At 39.6% G+C, this 19,235-nt stretch overlaps 1 protein-coding gene across 2 annotated transcripts in view; it reads right to left on the bottom strand.

Annotated features, from left to right (window-relative positions):
• furinb (furin (paired basic amino acid cleaving enzyme) b) overlaps positions 1-19,235 on the bottom strand; it is a 180,206-nt gene that overhangs the window by 16,581 nt on the left and 144,390 nt on the right. For both annotated transcript variants that reach the window (XM_024379709.2, XM_024379711.2), the window contains exons 9-10: positions 14,753-14,965; positions 8,906-9,006 (exon numbers count right to left, since the gene is read on the bottom strand). In XM_024379709.2, the coding sequence (XP_024235477.1) occupies positions 8,906-9,006; positions 14,753-14,965 (314 nt within the window). The remainder of the gene's footprint in view (positions 1-8,905; positions 9,007-14,752; positions 14,966-19,235) is intronic.

Raw genomic sequence — 19,235 nt, 5'->3', positions numbered from 1 at the left:
TATTGTTTTGTATATTTGTAGTGTTCTCGGTATTCGTCTTTATTAAAGATTTTAACACTCACCACGCTGCGCTTTGGTCCTCTCCTTCCCAGGAAGAAAGCCGTTACAATGGGACCATACAGCCGTCATACCGCTCAGGATGCAGATGCATTCTGTCTCCTAGAGATGACCGTACTTTGGTGCGAAAAGTGCAAATCAATCCCAGAACAACAGCAAAGAACCTTGTGAAGATGCTGGAGGAAACAGGTACAAAATATCTATATCCACAGTAAAACGAGTCCTATATCGACATAACCTGAAAGGCCACTCAGCAAGGAAGAAGCCACTGCTCCAAAACAGCCATAAAAAGCCAGACTACGGTTTGCAACTGCACATGGGGACAAAGATCGCACTTTTTGGAGAAATGTCCTCTGGTCTGATGAAACAAAAATAGAACTGTTTGGCCATAATGACCATCGTTATGTTTGGAGGAAAAAGGGGGAGGCTTGCAAGCCGAAGAACACCATCCCAACCGTGAAGCACGGGGGTGGCAGCATCATGTTATGGGGGTGCTTTGCTGCAGGAGGGACTGGTGCATTTCACAAAATAGATGGCGTCATGAGGGACGACAATTATGTGGATATTTTGAAGCAACATCTCGAGACATCAGTCAGGAAGTTAAAGCTTGGTCGCAAATGAGTCTTCCGAATGGACATTGACCCCAAGCATACTTCCAAAGTTGTGTCAAAATGGCTTAAGGACAACAAAGTCAAGGTATTGGAGTGGCCATCACAAAGCCCTGACAAAGCTCTGACCTCAATCATAGAGAAAATGTGTGGGCAGAACTGAAAAAGCATGTGCGAGCAAGGAGGCCTACAAACCTGACTCAGTTACACCAGCTCTGTCAGGAGGAATGGGCCAAAATTCACCCAACTTATTGTGGGAAGCTTGTGGAAGGCTACCCACAACATTTGACCCAAGTTAAACAATTTAAAGGCAATGCTACCAAATACTAATTGAGTGTATGTAAACTTCTGACCCACTGGGAATGTTATGAAAGAAATAAAAGCTTAAATAAATCCTTCTCTCTACCATTATTCGGACATTTCACATTCTTAAAATAAAGTGGTGATCCTAACTGACCTAAAACAGGGAATTTCTACTAGGATTAAATGTCAGGAATTGTGAAAAACTGAGTTTAAATGTATTTGGCTAAGGTGTATGTAAACTTCCGACTTCAACTGTAGCTAACTAAACTAGAACGTGTGTGACTAAAACCAGTGTGGCAAGCATTTTCCTGCATGAATGTTTTCAGTCATCAGTGCATGCCATTTACATTTGAAATATATAGCTGATACATTTTGTATTGAATAACAGTGTAATTTACATGATAGTTTCAGAAAGAAAACATTTTCATAATGAACAGCTAGTGTGTGCTTGTCATAACAAGCTCACATTGGATCAGGTCTAGATGGAATCAAGCTTTTGTCAAATTTAAGTCTAAAGTAGATTTTATTCTAACCCTTTTCCTAACCTTAACCTAATTCTCCTAACCTGACACGTTTATTCTCCTAACTGCTGTGTAAGTTATAAACCCGCTACGAAAAGTAAATTCTGACTAAAGTTGGATCCCTTCTAGCCATGACCCTCTCATTTTGTTAGTTTCCCTAAAAGCCTTTCATCCTAATAGTAACATACAGTGCATTCAGAAAGTATTCATATCCCTTGATTTATTCCCCATTTTGTTGTGTTACAGCCTGAATTCAAAATGGATTAAATATATTTGTTCCCTCACTCATCTACACACAATACCCCATATTGACAAACTGAAAATATGTTTTTAGAAATTGTATTTAAATTGAAATACAGAAATATCTAATTTACATAAGTATTCACACCGATGAGTCAATACTTTGAAGATACTTTGTCAATAATTTGGCAGTGATTACAGTCTTTCTGGGTAAGTCTCAAAGAGATTTTCACACCTGGATTGTGCAACATTTGTTGAACATTGCTAGACAACCATTTTCAGGTCAAGCCATACATTTTCAAGTAGATAAGTCAAAACTGTATCTTGGCCACTCAGGAACATTCACTGTCTTCTTGGTAAGAAACTCCAGTGTAGATTTAGACTTGTGTTTTAGGTTATTGTCCTGCTGAAAGTGAATTCCTCTTCCAGAGTCTGGTGGAAAGCAGACTGAACCAGGTTTTTCTCTATGATTTAGCCTGTACTTAGCTCCATTCTTTTTTTTTTGTTATCCTGAAAAACGTAATGATTACAAGCATACCCATAACCACTATGCTTGAAAATAAGTAGATTGTTACTCAATAATGTGTTGTATTGGATTTGCCCCAAACACAGCACTTTGTATTCAGGAGAAAATGTGAATTGCTTTGCCATATTTTTTGCATTATTACTTTAATGCCTTGTTGCAAACAGGATGGATGTTTTGGAATATTTTTTATTCTATACAAGCCTCCTTCTTTCACTCTGTCAATTAGGTTAGTATTGTGGAGTAACTACAATGTTGTTGATCCATCCTCAATTGTCTCCTACCACAGCCATTAAACTCCATTCACTGTTTTAAAGTCACCATTGGCCTCATGGTGAAATCCCTGAGCGGTTTCCTTCCTCTCCGGCGACTGAGTTAGGAAGTGTCACGACTTCCGCCGAAGTTGGTCCCTCTCCTTGTTTGGGCGGCGTTCGGCGGTTGACGTCACCTGCTTTCTTGTCACCACCGATCCATGTTTCATTTTTGTTTTGTTTTGTCTTCATTATACTCACCTGGTTTCCATTCCAATATCAGTGTTCCTTATTTAACCCTCTGGCTTCCCCTGTTGTTTTGTGCGTGATTGTTTTTGTCAAGTGGTTCCGTGTACGTGATCTGGATTGTTTATGTTTATCCTTGTTGGATATTTGTTGAATTTGAGTAAATATCGTGGCTTTACTCATACCTGTGTCCTGAGCCTGACTCCGCCTTATTCCATTCACCTAGAACATTGACAGGAAGGACGCATGTAGTTACTCCATCCACCATCCAAAGCGTAATGAATAACTTCACCATGGTCAAAGAGATATTCAATGCCTGCTTTTTTATTTTGACCCATCTACCAATAGGTGCCCTTCTTAGTGAGGCATTGCAAAACCTCCCTGGTCTTTGTGGTTGAATCTGTGATTGAAATTCACTGCTCGACTGAGGGACTTGACAGACACAGTGCATATGGAAAGTATTCAGACCCCTTGACCTTTGCCACATTGTGTTACCTTATAGCTCTATTCTAAAATTGATTAAATACATGTTTTCCTCATCAATCTACACACAATACCCAATAATGTCAAAGGAAAAACATTTATTTTATTTTTAGAAATGCTAGCAAATGTATACATAAAAAAATAAGAAATTACCTTATTTCCATAAGTATTCAGACCCTTTGCTATGAGACTCAAAATTGAGCTCATGTGCATCCTGTTTCCATTGATCATCCTTCAGATGTTTCTACAACTTGATTGGAGTCCACCTGTGGTAAATTAAATTGATTGGACATGATTTGGAAAGGCACACACCTGTCTATATAAGGTCCCACAGTTGACAGTGCATGTCAGAGCAAAAACCAAGCCATGGGGTCGAAGGAATTGTCCTTAGAGCTCCGAGACAGGATTGTGTCGAGGCACAGATCTGGGGAAGGGTACCAAAACATTTCTGCATTGAAGGTCCCCAAGAACACAGTGGCCTCCATTATTCTTAAATGGAAGAAGTTTGGAACCACCAAGACTCTACCTAGAGCTGGCAGCCCGGCCAAACTGAGCAATCAGCGTTGAAGGGTCTTGGTCAGGGAGGTGACCAAGAACCCAATGGTCTCTCTGACAGAGCTCCAGAGTTCCTCTGTGGAGATGGGAAAACCTTGCAGAAGGACAACTATCTCTGCAGCACTTCACCAATCAGGCCTTTATGGTAGAGTGGCCAGATGGAAGCCAATCCTCAGTAAAAGGCACATGACAGCTCAAATGGAGTTTGCCAAAAGGCACCTGAAGGGTTCTCAGACCGTTAGAAACAAGATTTTCTGGTCTTATGAAACTATTTGGCCTGAATGCCAAGCACGTCTGGGTAGGGCTGTTGCGGTGACCATATTACCGCCACACCAGCGGTCACGAGTCATGAAGGCAGTCAAATTCCACATGACCATTTAGTCACGGTAATTAGGCTTCCAAGCTCTGATGCTGCTGGTCATTAGTAGCCTACCAAAGTTGCTAACTGCCTGGTACTCAGCACTCTATTGGCCCTCTAATCACTCTGACATCAATGCAAACGTTTTTGACAATCTAATTAAACACTTCAATGTTGCGCAACAGTGAAGAGGCGACTCCGGGATGATGGCCTTATAGGCTGAGTTGGAAAGAAAAAGCCATATCTCAGACTGGCCAAAAGAAAGAAAAGATGAAGATGGGTAAAATAACACAGACACTGGATAAAGGAACTGCCTAGAAGGCCAGCATCCCGGAGTCGCCTCCGCACTGTTGACTTTGAGACTGGTGTTTTGTGGGTACTATTTAATGAAGCTGACAGTTGAGGACTTGTGAGGCGTCTATTTCTCAAACTAGACACTCTAATGTACTTGTCCTCTTGCTCAGTTGTGCACCGGGGCCTCCCACTCCTCTTTCTATTCTGGTTAGAGACAGTTTGCGCTGTGAAGGGAGTAGTACACAGCCTTGTATGAGAGCTTCAGTTTCTTTGCAATTTCTCACATGTAATAGCCTTTATTTCTCAGAACAAGAATAGACTGACAAGTTTCAGAAGCAAGTTCTTTGTTTCTGGCCATTTTGAGCCAGAACAACATTAACAATGTATACACTGCATTTATGATCAATTTGATGTTATTTTAATGGACAAAAAATGTGCTTAATTTCTAAGTGACTGCAAACTCATTTTCATCATAAAAATGCACCTTTATAATAAAAGCATTACATGCATAATTGCATTTGCGGTCACTTTTGATAATGGTATTTTCCGCTAATGGAACATTCGCGCTTTTAGCCTACTATCTGTGCATTGCTGCGCTTATAATGTGGAAAAAAATAGCCTAATAGTTTATCAACCTTTTAAGCAAAACGTTCTGATCTGTTGCGTTAGCTACTTTGCATAAATTTTTTTTTTTTTTTTTTTTTCTGTCTGTAATGCTAGTGGTTGTATTAATTTACAATCTATCGCAACCCACAACTGTCACAGACTATTTGGAATATTTATTTCTCGCACAGAATATAATAGGTTGACTTTTGTACTATGGGGGATAGTAGATTGACATAGGCTAGTGCTTTGCTATTTGTTAGGCCTACTCATCTTGTTGGCTGACAAAAAGTACATGTGGACAGTTCATCCAATATCTTCAATATGCACCTCGGAATTGGATAAGGACGCTTGCAGTTGCGTTGCTGATGTGTCTGTCTTAACTTGTATCCTGTGAGAAAGACCCGATCATGTGATGGAGAGCCATGCGAGTGAGAGACGCTTCGGATTGCGCAGCACAATCAGGGCAAATGCTGCTCTCCGGGCTGCAAAAGGCATGGATTTTTTTAGGGTGCATTATGGCCACAAAGGAGATGCTGCCATGTAATTTGAGGCATTATCAAGTGCTTGTCAAATTGTGAATGAGAGAGTATTAGAGTGTGTACAACTTGCGCAAAAAAGCAGAGCTCATGCCTTTCAAGCAACTTTTTTCAAATCATCATTTGAGTCTCATCTTGTAGCCTTACAATGTATTATAAATGAAAACATATAGCCCAACATTTGTAGAACAACTAGAGTTACATTAATAATTCTAAATTAAACATATAGAAGTTTAATTTAAATCGTTTGGAGAAAATATGTTTATTAAATTCAGCTTTTCTCAATTGTATTCTTCATACTATAAAATAATATAAAATAATGAAACAGAATTATAAACAAATCCTGTCTGCTAAATTAACTAGTGTAGCCCACAGCCATTTGGCACCGCCACATCAGGCCCTAACATAAGGACAACTCAGAGTATGCTAATCTTTTCTTCTGAAATAGACTACATTTTCTTTATATCATGCTTCTTTAGACCTGTCTAAAATAAATAATGGATTTATTGTGAATGTGTAGGCTATATTACATGGATTTATTATACTTTTTCAAATGTGTGGAATGTGTGGAAGCCAGGAGATGCTACATGTGTTTATGTTAATTAATGGTCAATTACCGTGAGATGCATGGTGGTGGCAGCATCATGCTGTGGGGATGTTTTTCAGCGGCAGGGAATGGGAGACTAGTCATGACCGAGGGAAAGAGTAACAGAACAAAGTACAGAGAGATCCTTGATCAAAACCTATTCCAGAGCGCTCAGGACCTCAGACCTCAGACCCTAAGCACACAGCAAAGACAACACAGGAGTGGCTTCGGGACAAGTCTCTAAATGTCCTTGAGTGGCCCAGCCAGTACCCGGACTTAAACCCGATCCAACATCTCTGGAGAGACCTGAAAATAGCTGTGCAGCGACGCTCCCCATACAACTTGACAAAGCTTGAGAGGATCTGTAGAGAAGAATAGGAGAAACTCCTCAAATACAGGTGTGCCAAGCTTGTAGCGTCATACCCAAGAAGACTCGAGACTATAATCGCTGCCAAAGGTGCTTCAACAAAGTACTGAGTAAAGGGTCTGAATACTTATGTAAATGTGATATTTCAGTGTTTTTTAAAATCAATTATCAAAAAATAAATAAAACTGTTTTTGCTTTGTCATTATGGGGTATTGTGTGTAGATTGATGAGGAAAAAAACGATTTACTCCATTTTAGAATAAGGCTGTAACGTAACAAAATGTAGAAAAAGTCAAGGGGTGTGAATAATTTCTGAACGACCTTCAATAGATACACAACCTTTGTCAGGAAAAAAACTCAGTTGGGAGTGTAAATGTCTCCCATTCAATTGTGTTCACTTTCAAGTTGTGGGCACAAAGACAATGAATGCCACCAGGGAAAGACAGAAAATCAAAAGCCAAAGAAAAATATGCTGCTGAAATTAACAAGAACAAGCCAGTAAGTTCAAAGACAAATCACTATAATTTATACCAAACACTTTTACAACATTCATTACATTTTAATGATGTTTAAGTGTTAAGAACTTGAAGAAGATGGTGCTTTAAACGGATGTTCCAACTCTGTGGTCACAACTCTGTGGTCACTAAAGATCCCATGGCATTGCAAGAGTATTGGTGCTTTCAAGACAACTAGAAACCTGGGAAAAAAACTAGGTCAAATCATGATGTCAGTGATCTTCAGCTCAGACATTTGGAGCTCTAGAAAAATGCCAGAGCTTCCAACTTGGAATTACAAGTTGAATGACCGTAAAAAAAGCATGTAAACTGTATGAATAATGTGTAACAAAATATTTGTAGAAAACAAAAATGTAAAACTGTTACTTTTGTCCTCTGTAGAGGCGAGTGGATGGGCCATGTGGGGTAATTGGGGTAAGGGTGGTGAGTTTCCCCTTACATTCTAAAGAGCTTTGGGTGTCTAGAAAAGTGCAAATTCAATGTTTTGCCATCTTCCATAGCTTGAAGACCATGCCTTTGTACAGAGATAGAAACTGGCGGACTGCAAGGGTATGTTAAGTTAAATAAAGTGCCTAAGTGACAAATAAAGTAACACGGTTGAAGCTTTCATCTTAAATTATCCCAAAATCAAATGGACATTTCTGTGACACTCTGTATGTTTAAATTGTGGATTTTGAAAATAAAATAAAAACTCAAGATGTGTCAATTTGTTTGTCTTCATGCCATTTTAAAAACAATGCAGCTATTGGAGTAAACCTATTTTGGGTTAAGACAAGTAACTATGAGTAAGGGCAAACATCATGATAAGCTCGCAAGCTGAGTTTGAATAAGACATCCGATTACCACTTTGCATTTAGAATGGTTAGTTTTATTATATCTAATAAATAACCAAATCATTGATGGATCACTACATAAAATAAATGCATGTCTCTCGTCTCCCCATCACACTCCCTCCTCTGATTGTTCAAGTAAGTAAGTAGTACCCCTCTCATTGCAGGGTTGCCATAAATTGTTTCTTTACATGACATTTGACTGTTGTAAAGCACTGTAATGAATATACTCAGTACAAATGCTAACATGTAGTGGTGACATGACAAACTGCATGTTACTGCATTTCACAGCAACATTTGTGAACTTGGGAACAGTGCAGTTTCAGATTTATTTGACACAAAGTTTAATTCATTCAGCCCCTTGTTTATTTATGTGCTTGTGGTACTTCAGCACAAACACTTCTGCATTCTTATCCACAGCCATAGATAGATACATCTTCACAAACCTAAGAAGGTAAACTGAACAATTGTTTTGTATTTATAGAGGATATAGTTGCTTTTTGGTGGTTATCATGTGAACTACAAATCAAATGTTGTTAAATAATGTTAATTTTGATATTTTGTTAAAAAACCTACACTTCTGCTTTCTTATCCACTGCCATAGATATATTTGACTATCTACAGTATATATCAGTAATTGGTGACTTTTGCCTCCCTAAAATCGGTATCATTATCGGACTCAGAAATCCCATATTGGTTGGGCTCTAGACTCTACAATCTGCAAAGGATTCTAACTAGCACCAAAAAGGGTTCCCAATGGGGACTAACCGAAGAATCCTATATGGTTGTACTTAGCACCTTTTGTTTTTAAGAGTTTAGTCTACAGAACTGATCACTGGCTGGCCATGCCAGACTCACCTTCCACCACACACTACTCTTTTCCAGTCGGTTGTCTTATGATATTGAGAGACTGTATTCTATTGAGAGACGAATTGAATAGAGATGTTGTAGAGAGAGATGATGAGATATTCTCGTGTGAGAGATGGCAGGTTAACGGAGATATTAGAGTGTAACAGAGATAACTCACTTGGCTTCCAGAGCCAGTGCGATGATCCCAGCAGCCAGGGGGGCTGAGGCTGACGTCCCCGTGTGGGAGTCTGTACACTTCTGTCTCAGGTCTGTAGTCACCTAGGAGAAGAGAGAGAGACGAGAGGAAACAACATCAGTTATATAGAGATCTCACAGAAACTGATCTGATCTGATTTGCATGGAAGTTAAACAACTTGTGTTAATGCTTTATTTATCTATGCAAAATAAGTTTGAGTATGTGGATCTCAAGTAAGGATTTTGTCATTGGGTGACTTCTGCCTAGGCAATCTGGTCTCAGAGCATTTCGTATTATTCTGTACGTAAATCTCAGACACTCAATTTTCGTATGGTTGTATTCATTTGTGGATGTCCATCACAAATTTCATATGATATATTACAAAATATGTTACGAATTTGCAAAACATATGATATGTTATGAAGTATAGCTAGGTGGCTAGCGTTAACTAGTTAGCTAGGCTAGGAGTTGGGGTTACGGTTACGGTTAAGTTTAGGAGTTAGGTCAAAGGGTTAAAGTTAGGGTTAGGGTTAGGGTTAGCTAAAAGAGTTAAGGTTAGTGGAAGGGTTAGATAACATGCTAAGTAGTTGAAACATCAAAGATACCAGGCCTGGTCTTCATAGCAGATTTTGAAAAGGCACTTGATAAAGTACGACTAGAATTTATATATAAATGCCTGGATTATTTGAATTTTGGTGAATCTCATATACAATCGGTTAAAGCTATGTACAGCAACCCCAGGTGTAAAATAGTAAATAATGGTTACTTCTCAACTTTTCAGAGGAGTACAACAAGGTTGTCCATTGTCTCCCTATCTATTTATTATGAAAAGTGTACCATATTACGTATTGGATCGCTAAAAGACACAGTGTTTACACTACCTTGTAGTTTACCAATGAATTGGGCGGATGGTAAAGTAGACATACTTGGTATTCATATCTCAATAAATGTAAATGAACTTATCACAATCAATTTCAATAGAAAGTTAGCAAAAATAAAGAAGATTCTGCAACCATGGAAAGGTAGACACTTGTCTATTTATGGATAAATCACATTGATTAACTCTTTGGTCCTATCACAGTTTACTTACGCTGCCTACTCCAGACAACTCGTTTTTTAAATCATATGAGCCAAAATATTTTATTTAATTTGAAATGCTAAGACAGACAAAATTAAACGTTCCTATTCATATAATGAATACCAGTTTGGGGGGAAAAAATTATTAAATAAAACAAATGTAAACATCTCACTCACTAAAAGCTTCCCTCATACATACGTTGTACTTAAACCCAAAATGGTTCTCCAGTAGATTATTAAGAAAGGCTCATACTTTGTTCAAAACTGGCCTTTTTGCCTTTATACAGATTACAACTTCTCATTTCTGACTGATTGAAAATTACATTTTGTTTAAAGTATCACCCTTTAAACAAGCCATACAAAGCTGGTTACAATTTCAGTTTTATCCTCCAGAAACGATAGAACAAATATTACAACAAATATTATGGTTAAACTCAAATACAGTATACTGATTAATAATAAAACATTCTTTATGGATTTTTGTGTGACAATTTTATTAAATGTATTAATGATATTATGAATAGAAACGATGGCGTTATGTCACATATGCAGCTATCGAAAATATATGGGAATGTCTGCTCAATCCAGACTTAGAACCAATTGATTGCAGCATTACCACAAAAATGGAGGATGCAAGTTGAAGAAGGTAGGGAACTTGTTGGTTTGCCATATATTATAGATACAAATTGTATGAAAATAATTGGCATAAATATAAAAATATACCAGTTTAATTTGAGGACAAAAAATGTTGACAGCTGCACCATACAGGTGGCAAAATAAATGGGAAGAGATTTTTGACGTACCGATTCCATGGCACATGGTTTTATGAACTGAAACAAAAAAGCAACACTTGATTCGACACTTGAGTTTTTCAATTTAAATTATTATACAACATTCTTGCCACCAACAGGATGCTATATATATGGGGCATACAACAATCTCATCTCTGTAGATTTTGCTGCGAAGAGACAGAATCACTAGATCATTTATTTTGGTATTGCCCCTATGTAGCTTGTTTCTGGTCACAGGTTCAGGAATAGTTAACAAATCACAACATCCACTTAAAATTAACTTTACAAATAGCAGTGTTGGGTGATTTTATATAATAATACTTGTAGGAAAGGTTTTCATCTTTAGTTCACAATTTGTGGATACTATACGATTAGAAAGGTTCAAAATGTATGTAAAACATCACAGCACAATTGAAAAATATATGGCACACGAAACCAATGGAGGGTGGTCTATGGTGATAGGTGGGATGGGCTGAGTGTGGCTGAGGGGCGGGATTAAAGAGCTGATGTTCGGTAATGTATTATTGTTATGTGATTGCTATATATAAAAGTATCATGTACAGTGCCTTGCGAAAGTATTCGGCCCCCTTTGAACTTTGCGACCTTTTGCCACATTTCAGGCTTCAAACATAAAGATATAAAACTGTATTTTTTTGTGAAGAATCAACAACAAGTGGGACAAAATCATGAAGTGGAACGACATTTATTGGATATTTCAAACTTTTTTAACAAATCAAAAACTGAAAAATTGGGCGTGCAAAATTATTCAGCCCCCTTAAGTTAATACTTTGTAGCGCCACCTTTTGCTGTGATTACAGCTGTAAGTCGCTTGGGGTATGTCTCTATCAGTTTTGCACATCGAGAGACTGACATTTTTTCCCATTCCTCCTTGCAAAACAGCTCGAGCTCAGTGAGGTTGGATGGAGAGCATTTGTGAACAGCAGTTTTCAGTTCTTTCCACAGATTCTCGATTGGATTCAGGTCTGGACTTTGACTTGGCCATTCTAACACCTGGATATGTTTATTTTTGAACCATTCCATTGTAGATTTTGCTTTATGTTTTGGATCATTGTCTTGTTGGAAGACAAATCTCCGTCCCAGTCTCAGGTCTTTTGCAGACTCCATCAGGTTTTCTTCCAGAATGGTCCTGTATTTGGCTCCATCCATCTTCCCATCAATTTTAACCATCTTCCCTGTCCCTGCTGAAGAAAATCAGGCCCAAACCATGATGCTGCCACCACCATGTTTGACAGTGGGGATGGTGTGTTCAGGGTGATGAGCTGTGTTGCTTTTACGCCAAACATAACGTTTTGCATTGTTGCCAAAAAGTTCAATTTTGGTTTCATCTGACCAGAGTACCTTCTTCCACATGTTTGGTGTGTCCCCCAGGTGTCTTGTGGCAAACGTTAAACGACACTTTTTATGGATATCTTTAAGAAATGGCTTTCTTCTTGCCACTCTTCCATAAAGGCCAGATTTGTGCAATATACGACTGATTGTTGTCCTATGGACAGAGTCTCCCACCTCAGCTGTAGATCTCTGCAGTTCATCCAGAGTGATCATGGGCCTCTTGGCTGCATCTCTGATCAGTCTTCTCCTTGTATGAGCTGAAAGTTTAGAGGGACGGCCAGGTCTTGGTAGATTTGCAGTGGTCTGATACTCCTTCCATTTCAATAGTATCACTTGCACAGTGCTCCTTGGGATGTTTAAAGCTTGGGAAATCTTTTTGTATCCAAATCCGGCTTTAAACTTCTTCACAACAGTATCTCGGACCTGCCTGGTGTGTTCCTTGTTCTTCATGATGCTCTCTGCGCTTTTAACGGACCTCTGAGACTATCACAGTGCAGGTGCATTTATACGGAGACTTGATTACACACAGGTGGATTTTATTTATCATCATTAGTCATTTAGGTCAACATTGGATCATTCAGAGATCCTCACTGAACTTCTGGAGAGAGTTTGCTGCACTGAAAGTAAAGGGGCTGAATAATTTTGCACGCCCAATTTTTCAGTTTTTGATTTGTTAAAAAAGTTTGAAATATCCAATAAATGTCGTTCCACTTCATGATTGTGTCCCACTTGTTGTTGATTCTTCACAAAAAAATACAGTTTTATATCTTTATGTTTGAAGCCTGAAATGTGGCAAAAGGTCGCAAAGTTCAAGGGGGCCGAATACTTTCGCAAGGCACTGTATGTAAAATGCATGTATATGTAGCAGAAAAGCTGTAAAAAACAAAAAAGATATGTGTTCTCCAAATGAATAGGTTAATAAATAATAAATAAAAAAATAGAAACATGAAAAAGTACCTAAAAAGTAGTAATGCTTGATGAGTTATGCATGATGAGATTCGAACTTGCAACCTTTGGGTTGCTAGATGTTCGCTTTATACACCAACCTGTCCACCCCGAGCAACCATGGTTGCTAGACATTCTCTTTATACACCCTCCCAACCACCCTACTTTTTTTTTGCCTTTAGCTTAAGTTTGTTTTACGTAACCCTACGGAACGTAACATATTATACTAAATGGAGTGTCGTCCTAGGAGGGACGAAAAGGTGGTGAAAAGAGGAAAACGGAAGGAAAGTTGTGAGAGAGGAGAGGAGGAAAAAAAGGGGGACAGAGCAGAGGTGTAGTTTAGTAGTTTAGAGTGTTGTGTCACTTGTCAGAGGCAGAGTTAATCACCTCAGAGTGACACAGTGACACAGCCAGACTGAGAAGTGTATGTTTATTCACCTGCAGCAGCCCTCTGGTGTGTTTGGGGGGAAAGGGGAGAAAGTGTTGAGTTGCAGGACTGTTTAGTTGTGGTCCCTATATTGACAAACAGCTTAGAGGAAGTGTGGTGTTTCTTGGACTGTTTGTCAGTATATTATCACTATTAAGCTAAAAACTGACCAGAAGCGGGTGGGCGGCGCAAGCAGAGCGAGGCGGGTGGAAAGGATGGGACAGGCAGAGCAGTGACTGTATGCTAACAGGATAGTCCATATCTCCAATCATCTTTGCTGATAGTGATGTTGTGTTTCCATAAGCATTTCGCTACACCCGCAATAACATCTGCTAAACATGTGTTTGTGACCAATAAAATTAGATTGGATAAGTGGATGAATTGGTCTAATTTAGCATGTATGCTAAAGCCTCAACCCTTAACTACCTCTTCCAATTCAAATGAGCTCAAAAGAGAGTGAATGATAACATGATTTCTATTGTTTTGTGTGACTACAGTGGCAGCGATAAAACACAAAAATAGAGACACGCTCTAATTGAGCAAGGCATCAAAGCGGACCCGCCCTGCTTCGGTTGGGTCATTATAATTCAAAACAATGCATTCCAAAATAAATAATACACATGCTCGCCTTCGGTGAGTTTAGGCCATTAGTTTGGTATGAATCAATGTCTGTTTCACGTGGAGGTTTACTCTGCTGTAGGTATGAGTGTGTTTGTGTGCCAGTGTCAATCTGTTTCTATGAGGTTTCCTCATGTGTGTATGTGTGTATGTGTTTGTGTATCAGAGGTACATGCTAAAAGTTTCTGGTTAAGGTTGCCGTTACTGTGGGTGTGTGGGTGGATCATTATTCCAAATTATTAGGAGACTGTTTTATGTTGTGCTTTTGTGCTTTATTGTGTGTGATGAAGAGATCCTCCTGGACCTCGAGGGATTGCTAATGATGCCTCACGATCTGTTTCTCATTGGGGTTTCCGGAGCTGAAAATATATGGCGAGTGTAGGTGTGAAGGTGGGAGTGTGTATGTATGTGTGTATCATGTGGTACTTACTATCTGTTTCTTGTTGTGGCTGCCAAAGCTGAAGAACATGGTGAGGGTGAATGTAGGTCTGTGTGTGTGTGTGCTTATTGGGGTGTCACAGGGGGAGTTTGGATATGCAAAAAACACATTTCCAATGGACGAATATAAGCACCCACCAAATTTTTATTATTATTATTTGTATTATTATTATTATTACTCACTATCTGTTTCTCGTTGGGGTTCCCAGAGCTGAAGGTGGTGGCGAGGGTGGAGGAGCAGGCCTCGCTGTACCAGGGTACCATGCCGTACTGGGTGGTGCTGCTGATGGATAGTGTGTAGATGCTGTTGGTGTAGCCGTCACAGTTACAGCTGTCCTTCTCACGACCACCATTCCCCGATGCCCACACAAAGATGGAGCCCAGCCTGCCTCGGCCCTGGAAATGTACACATACAGGTAAGGATAACACACAGGCATCTAGAACACACACAAGCGCAGATAACACACATACACATATTTAGACAAACATACAGTACACACAGGCATAGATAGCACACCCACACGTTCCAGTGTGTGTATGTGGAGAGATGGATAGAGATGGAGTTTTTGTGTGTGTGTGTGTGCATGCGTTGATGCATTTGTGTGAGTTTCCGGTTGACAGACTGATAGTATGAAATATTGCACCAGACAAGGATGTTTTCCCCCATTCTGTAAAAGCCTTGACATCCCTTCCCTCCCTATGATACTGTATGTTATTGTATTTCTACTGACAAACACTGTACTGCTGCTGGCATACAGTGCATTCGGAAAGTATTAAGACCCCTTGACTTTTTCTACATTTTGTTACATTACACAGCACTACTCTAAAATGTATTAAATTGTCCCCCCCCCCATCAATCTACACACAATACTACATAATGACAAAGCAACATTTTTTAAAAAAAATTTTGCAAATGTATAAAAAAATGTAAAACTGAAATATCACATTTACATAAGTATTCAGATCCTTTACTCAGTACTTTGTTGAAGTACCTTTGGCAGTGATTACAGCCTCGAGTCTTCTTGGGTATGACGCTACTTGGCACACCTGTATTTGGGGAGTTTCTCCCATTCTTCTCTGCAGATCCTCTCAAGCTCTTTCAGGTTGGATGGGGAGCTTCGATGCACAGCTATTTTCAGGTATCTCCAGAGATTTTGGCTCTGGTTCAAGTCCTGGCTCTGGCTGCCTCAAGGATACTCAGAGACTTGTCCCGAAGCCACTCCTGCGTTGTCTTGTGTGCTTAGGGTTGATGTCCTTTTGGAAGGTGAACCTTTGCCCCCAGTCTGAGGTTCTGAGCGCTCTGGAACAGGTTTTCATCAAGGATCTCTCTGTACTTTGCTCCATTCATCTTTCCCTCGATCCTGACTAGTCTCACAGTCCCTGTCACTGAAAAATATCCCCACATCATGATGCTGCCACCACGATGCTTCACCGTAGGGATGGTGTCAGGTTTCCTTCAGACGTGACGCTTGTCATGTGCCTTTCACTGAGGAGTGGACTGATTGGTGGAGTGCTGCAGAGATGGTTGTCCTTCTGGAAGGTACTCCCATCTCCACAGAGGAACTCTGGAGCTCTGTCAGAGTGACCATCGGGGTCTTGGTCACCTCCCTGACAAAGGCCCTTCTCCCGCGTTTGCTCAGTTTGGCCGCACAGCCAGCTCTAGGAAGAGTCTTAGTGGTTCCAAACTTCAAGCATGATGGAAGCCACTGTGTTTTTGGGTACCTTCAATGCTGAAGAAATGTTTTAGTACCCATCCCCAGATCTGTGCCTCGACACAATCCTGTCTCGGAGCTCTACAGACAATTCCTTCAACCACATGGCTTGGTTTTTGCGTGTGAATACATATGTAAGTTGTATTTATTTTACTAGGCGAGTCAGAACAAATTCTTATTTTCAATGACAGCCTAGGAACAGTGGGTTAACTGCCTTGTTCAGGGGCAGAACGACAGATTTTTACCTTGTCTGCTCGGGGATTTGATCTTGCAACATTTCGGTGACTAATCCAAAGCTCTAACCACTAGACTACCTGACTCTACCTAAGGAAAATCTGTTTTTTATTTTGTAATAAATTTGCAAACATTTCTAAAAACCTGTTTGATTTGTCATTATGGGATATTGTGTGTAATTTAATCAATTTTAGAATAAGGCTGAAATGTAATAAAATATGGAAAAGGTCTAGGGGTTTGAATACTTTCCGAATGCACTGTAATTCATAAACAATGGCAGGCTATTTACTGTACACAGTTAGTTGACTGTGATTTGTTAGACAGATAAATTAGGGCATCATTGTACTGGGTGGAGCGGCATCATGATACAGTATAATATTATCTACTGAATACACTTATATCCACCTCCTCTCCATCTTTCATCTCCATGAAGATGCCATTAGTCACAACTAAATGAAACAGATTAATTGGGCCTTTCCATCACAACAGGCGGTAAGCATATCTCAATAAAGATATACTTTGAAGCTTTTTTTCTTTTCATAACCAAATAGGAGAGGAGGTATACTGAGGATATACTGAGGAGAAGATATAATATGGAGGGAGAGGGAGAGAGAAAGGAGCTAGGGAGAGAGAGAAAACGAGGTGGAGAAAGACAACATTCAATAATGAAAAGGATATGAGCAGAGTGGCACAGTTGGACAGATATGAAGAAATAGAGGGATTGATTGAAAATGTGAAAGAGGTTGCATAAAAGAGCAGGGGAGAGAGTGAGATGAAGGGAGGGATAGAGGGGCTAAATAGGCACACACTCTACCTCACACTGCATTGTGCCTCAACTCCAGCTGAGACTGAGATGAGAAGCAGTGGAGGTGGGCGTGGGAGTGCCAGCGACATGAACAAAACAAATCATATCTCACACAAGCACATGCACACACACACAACACTGCTTAGGGAACTTAGCCCCAGTCTTTATGGATTTAAAGTAGTACTGTGAGAATGTTCTTTCCTAATCCCTGTCCTCTGTTGAGGGTTTGCCCCAGCATGACTTAGTGGGACTCTCCTGCTCACCGCTGGATGGGCTTTTAAAAGGCCGACAGCCCTCACAATCCCTATTTTATTCTCACCACTGATGCATTGCTTGTTTTCTTAAGGACTAAATCAACAGGTATTCCTAATCTTTCCGGGAATGGCCTGTTTTGCTGCAGGCATTTATTTTCTTTCCATTGCTCTATAATCCTGCAGGTTAGCATTTTTCATCAAATTGTACTGGAGGCAGCTTTGCAGAGTGGTCACTAGCTGGTACAACCATGAATTCAAAACCTGATTTTAAACTTAACCCTGACCTTAACCACACTGCTAACCCTAATGTCTAACCATAACTTCAAATTAGCAACAAAAAGTACACTTTTTCTTTCATGAATTTTTACAATATAGCAAAGTATGGCTTTGCAGCTGGCCTATCTAAGACTCATAACAATAAGCATCAACCTGCCATTAAACTAGTGTTAGATATGAGATTTTACTATATGAATCATATTAAAACCATATTAAAAACTTCCATTAAAACTCCCTCTCCCACATTTTTTACAAAGATGGCTATTCGCTATTCCAGGGTTTCTCAAACCTTTTGGGCCGGGGACCCTTTTTGTGATAGCAAATTCATCAGGGACCCCCTCATAATCAGAACACAGCTTGAGTGAGATAAAAAATAGCATACAAGGAGTTCTACTATAACTTTGGCAAGTACATGGCCGGACGAACCAAGTCTCAGGCCCTGGAAGGAACATTTTGCTGTCTTCAAGCTAATTTCCTGCAATTCCACACATTTTGTCAAGGGGCAGAGAGATTTTTTTTATGTTACAACTTTAAAAAATCACAGTTTTAAAGCTTAAATTACAGTGCATTAAAAAAATGGGGAATACAAGAAGTATCGAGTTGAAATATTTGTAATTGCTGGACTACAGTGAATACCAATATGCCTGTGAGCATCTCAGACCCATGTTGCCCAGAGTTAAGAACAGAAATTGTAGAATAATAATATTACATTGTATTATTTTACAACCTCTAAACTTATTCAACAGATCCCTTGGCCAAAATGTGTTTAATCTGTTGTTGTTAGTAATATTCATTAAAGATTTGTTATATACATTTTGATATCTGGCCACGGACCCAACTTTGAGAACCCCTGCTCTATTCCCCTCCTGTCTAAATCTGACCCTACGTCAGCAATTTCTGTCCTATTTCTTCTCTCCCATTTGTCATTCCACCATTGTATTAATGGGTTTCTGTTAATGTCCCATGCTGACACATGAGGAATGGTCTCGTTAACCTCAGATGATTTGTCCAATCCATCTGGGGCTCACTCCATCAAACTCAATGGGCCTGCTCATACTCAGAGGGCAGGGGAAGAAACTAGGCGAAGGGATTGTATGTGGTTCTACGAGATGTGTATGATGTGTATGACATGGATATTGTATTGGGTGTTCTGGCCTGAAGTACCAGGTGTAACTATCATGTCAGGTCTACAGCGTGCTCTCTGCTAAGCCAATAACATACTCTCAGTAAACCCATCAAATAAGACAGTGGTGAAAAGTTACAGTTCTGGCGTGACATGACAGTAATTCCTGCTGGTGCTCCAGGCCAGAACACGCTCTAGATCAAGTATGGCGGTTGCAACACTTGTCAGAGTTTTACTTTAGAAATAATGTATACAAGATATC

Source organism: Oncorhynchus tshawytscha, linkage group LG19, assembly GCF_018296145.1.
Source record: "Oncorhynchus tshawytscha isolate Ot180627B linkage group LG19, Otsh_v2.0, whole genome shotgun sequence".
NCBI classification, from domain to species: Eukaryota; Metazoa; Chordata; class Actinopteri; order Salmoniformes; family Salmonidae; genus Oncorhynchus; species Oncorhynchus tshawytscha.
This window is presented reverse-complemented; position numbering and strand designations above follow the sequence as displayed.